The sequence below is a fragment of the Lolium rigidum genome, chromosome 1 (genome assembly GCF_022539505.1).
Source record: "Lolium rigidum isolate FL_2022 chromosome 1, APGP_CSIRO_Lrig_0.1, whole genome shotgun sequence".
Taxonomy (NCBI): Eukaryota; Viridiplantae; Streptophyta; class Magnoliopsida; order Poales; family Poaceae; genus Lolium; species Lolium rigidum.
Genome location: NC_061508.1, coordinates 28,521,963 through 28,526,125, shown reverse-complemented (window position 1 = coordinate 28,526,125; position 4,163 = coordinate 28,521,963). Strand labels below are relative to the sequence as shown.

General features: G+C 56.2%; 1 protein-coding gene across 1 annotated transcript; it reads left to right on the top strand.

Moving 5' to 3' along the window:
• Positions 1-2,412: 2,412 nt before the first annotated feature.
• Positions 2,413-3,899, top strand: LOC124706120. The gene is made up of 2 exons (XM_047237785.1): positions 2,413-3,672; positions 3,750-3,899. Exons 1-2 carry the CDS (start codon positions 2,413-2,415, stop codon positions 3,897-3,899), a joined length of 1,410 nt encoding a protein of 469 aa, XP_047093741.1.
• Positions 3,900-4,163: the final 264 nt, after the last annotated feature.

The following is a 4,163-nucleotide window of genomic DNA, read 5'->3' as shown; positions in this document are numbered from 1 at the left end:
GGTCGGTTCTTGTACGTTCTCTTAAACGCTTGGAAAGAGAGGAACCAACGCATCTTCACTGGTCGTCGCCTCACCTACCTCGAGGTGGCGTCCATTGTTAGGGAAGACATCATGCAAATGGATCTTGCCTTTGCTATCGTCGTGTGCAGAACTTTCCTGCCGAGCTAGACTAGATTTTTGGGCGTGTTCAATTATGGTGGTTTCTCGCATGTTTACACCTTAACGTAAACATGCAATATATGTACAGTGGACCGTTTTCGCCTCTTGCTTAATGGCTCTTCCCGGCTGCTAAAAAAAAATACTTTGTTTCGAAAGGTAAAGACAAATTCAGGCTCTCTAATATTATAGAACTGAAGAGGACATGACCCTCCTATTGTGGCCGATGTACGATCCTAGAGCTCTTTTGACGGAATTCGACAGAACTTAAAAGATCTTTTTAGGCCAATACTTATTGCACAAGATTTCCAAAGCTTGAATTTTATTATATCACTTTCAAACACTCTCGGATGGAATTCTTGTTTTTTTTCAACTTCGTAGGATAATTCTCTTATTTTTAACATCATAGGATTCAACGTAACATGATGCTATATAATATTGCATTTTTCCTTCGAGAATCCTAGGAGTCAAACTTCTTTTTCAAATATGTCAAACTCATTGTAAATGAGGGCATCTCCAGCGGCGCGACGCAAACGGTCGCTGAGTGACCGTTTTCGTCCGGCGTGACCGAAAATGCGTCTGGGGTCTGTTCCAGCGGGGCGACGCAAAGTGACCGGGCCTTCCGCGGAGACGCAAACCTGGCCCAAATATACGCCAGGTTTGCGTCTTCGCGGACGCTCGGCGGTCGCTTGGAGCGTCCTCCATTTCTTACCCGGTCCCGCATGTCAGGGATAGCGAAATCGACCGCTTCGATTTGCGTCTTTTTCCCCTTCTTTGCTGCCCAAGTGCGTCGCCACCACCCCAACCCCATCCGCCGCCGTCCGGCCGCAGCGCCACAGTAGCCGCTGCCGGTTGCGTTCTTGCCGCGCGGGAGAGCAGGAGCATACTCGGGCTTGGCTCCGCCGCGTACCTGCCGGCTGTTTTCGGGCGAAACGCTCCCGGTTGCGCCGCCCTTCCGCGCCGCCCACGACCTGTTCGGTCAATTGCGCCGGTAGGTTTCTACTCGTGTTTTCGGCGCTATTGTGCGCGGCCATTGATCCGCAGTTTGTACCCACGCAGATGAACATGTGGCAGATGTTGGACAAGTTCCGCGCGGAGGTCGTCGACTTCTCTTCCGACGAGGAGTCCGATGAGTCGACGCATGCATTGGCAACTACTGCGGCCTCCATGATCCACGAGTTCACCTCTAACCCGGGGCCGCAGCACCGGGGCTCTGTGAAGGGGCGCTCCAAAAACCTGCCGCGCAACAGAGTGGAAGGGCAGACCCGCCTCCACAAGGACTACTTCCACCTCACCAATCCGATCTTCCCGGAAAAATATTTTCGGCGCCGATACAGGATGTCAAGGGACATGTTCTTGGTCATTCTACGGGGCGTCAGATGTGGAGCGCGGATTTGGTGTGCTCCAAGCTTGGTGGGCAATTGTCCGTCACCCGGCAAGAACATGGTCGCTGAAGACCATGCATGAGGTCATGACATGCTGCGTGATCATGCACAACATGATCGTTTAGAACGAGCGTCCTGATGGCCACAATGAGAACCAATGGGATTTCCAAGGTGAGCTGGTTGCGCCACTTCCTGGAGCTTCATCTTGGCAGGACTATCTACATAGGAATGTAGAAGTCACTGACGAGAACGTCTCCAAACAGCTGCAAACGGATCTGATTGAGCATCAGTGGACATTGGCTGGCCATGAAGATCATGCCTAGAGAAATACTATCTTATTTTCATGTAGACTTTTAAAAATTTAAATGTAATAAGTATGACTTCGTTGAATTTCTTATTTTGTTGTTTGGAAACTTCATAAATTGATGCAAACGCGAAAATGCGTCGGCCCGCTGGAGCCACCTCTAGGTGCAAACAAACGGACTCGCGGACAAAACGGTCTGTCGAGCGTCCGCCGCGCGCGCAAACGGATATTTCGGACGTCCCAAATACGTTCGCGCCGCTGGAGATGCGTGAGGTACGCATTTTAAACCTGATCTTGAAATTTAAAATGTGACCGGCTGATATGGGTTCAAATTAAAATGAGTACACATGTGTTCTACAGTACTGATGCATCTGGTGCTCTCCCGTCGCCGGAGACCCGGAGTATTCAACTGCTCAATACTCAATGCTCCTCGGGAACCTAACAGAAGGAGTTTACGCTTGTCTACCGGCCACTTAACTCTCGTTTTCATCTTCATCCTCTGCTTCCTTGAGGAAAAAAAGTGGGACACCTCGCGTGGCGGCCGCCGCGCGAGAACCGACGCGCGCGATGCCTTGCTCCTCTTCCTCCTCTTCGGGCAACGACGACGACCCCGACTACCTTGTCGACTCGTCCGACGATGACCAGAACCACCACGCCGCCACCCCCGACGACGACAACGACGCCGCTGACGTCGTCCTCCCGACGCCCGCCGACGCCGAGGGCGTCGTCTCCTTCCTGCGCACGCAGGACGAGGTCGATGCGGTGTGCCAGCAATACGGCGTCCCCAAGGATCGGTACACCGCTCGCCCCGCCGGCGACCTGCGCGCGAGCTCGTCCCCGCCGCCGGGCGCCGTGTGCGTGTACGCGCACGCGCTGGAGGCTGGGATGCGCGTCCCGCTCCACCCGTTCTACCGCGACGCGCTCGCCCACTTCGGCATCGCGCCGACCCAGCTCACGCCCAACGGGTGGCGCATCATGGCGGGCTTCCTCGTGCTCTGCCGCTCCGCCGGCGTGCCGCCGTCCCTCGCCGTGTTCCGCTACTTCTTCGGATGCCTCCCGCTGTTCTCCCAGAAAAACAAGCGCAAAGGCTGGTACTTTTTCCGAGCCAGAGACGCGTCCCTGTGCTTCGCGGGTTTGCCGCACCGTAACACGGATTGGAAGCACGGATTCTTCTTCCTCTGGTCGCCGGAGCCGTGGACTTGCCCCGTGGAGTGGGGCGAGCCGTCCGAGAGCTCGCTCGTGGAGCCGGTGCTCAACGGCGAGGAGGAAAAAATGGCGGCGAAGCTGCTGGAGGCCCACGACGCCGCCCCCGTCGATCTCAGGACCTATCTGTGCGAGAGCAACCTTGTCGCCGCCACGATATCTCCCGCGTCGCCGGTGCCAGCGACGCCGCCTACTTGTGTTCGTGCTACCGCCGGTCCCGAAGGGATGGATCCCTTGGTCTACGGCATGATGCAATCCATTCGGGCGGAAAAGGCGGCGGCATCCGCAAGCAAGGTGCAAAGCGAGCCGGGCATCGACGCCCCGTCGTGCGGAAAGAAGAGGAGCCTGGACGAAGCATTCGGCGAGGAGGGGCTGCCTTCTTCTCTGCTGCCAAGCGGGCGACCTGCCGCCCATGGCATCTCGGCTCTCGCCGGCGCGTGCTCGCCGCCCCCAGGCTTCTCCCGGAAGCCGTCGCGCGTCCCCGACGGACACAGCGTCGACGGCACCGACTGGCAGGCCGCACGGGGGTTGCTGCGAGGCGCCGTCGCGCCACCGCTGGAGCGCGTCTTTGCCGCCAGCAAGCCGTCTGATGTCGTCGCGTCGTGCAACGTAGCGCTTCTCAAGGTATGCCAACAAATGTAGTAAATTCCTTTGGTATGCGCATCTAATAGAGTCCCATCGATCGCATTGTCTGAGAGCAGGCCGTGAACTACGCGCTGTACTCCTCAGCATACGCGCTGGAGCTGGAGGAGAAGCTGGCGGCGCGGGACGCGGAGGTCGCCGCTCTGCAGGACCAGCTGAAGAGGGCCAGGGCGGAGCTCGCTGTGGTGAAGGATCGCAGGAGGACATGAGGCGCGTCGAGCTCTTTGGTCTGTGGCAGGTGTCACGTTCTTTTGATGGCGAGATGACTGGGATGGATCGCACGCGATGCTTTTCTGGCTGATCCACTCTATGAGCTCTCTTCTTGCAATATTGTGCTACTTCTTGAGATAATATATAGTCGATCAATGTCTTGGAGCATCTCTAACAGAGCTCTCATCCCCTGCTACATTGCGAAATTTTTCGTGCCCAAATAAACTCCTCATTCATGCCCAACACTACGTCAGGTATTCTAC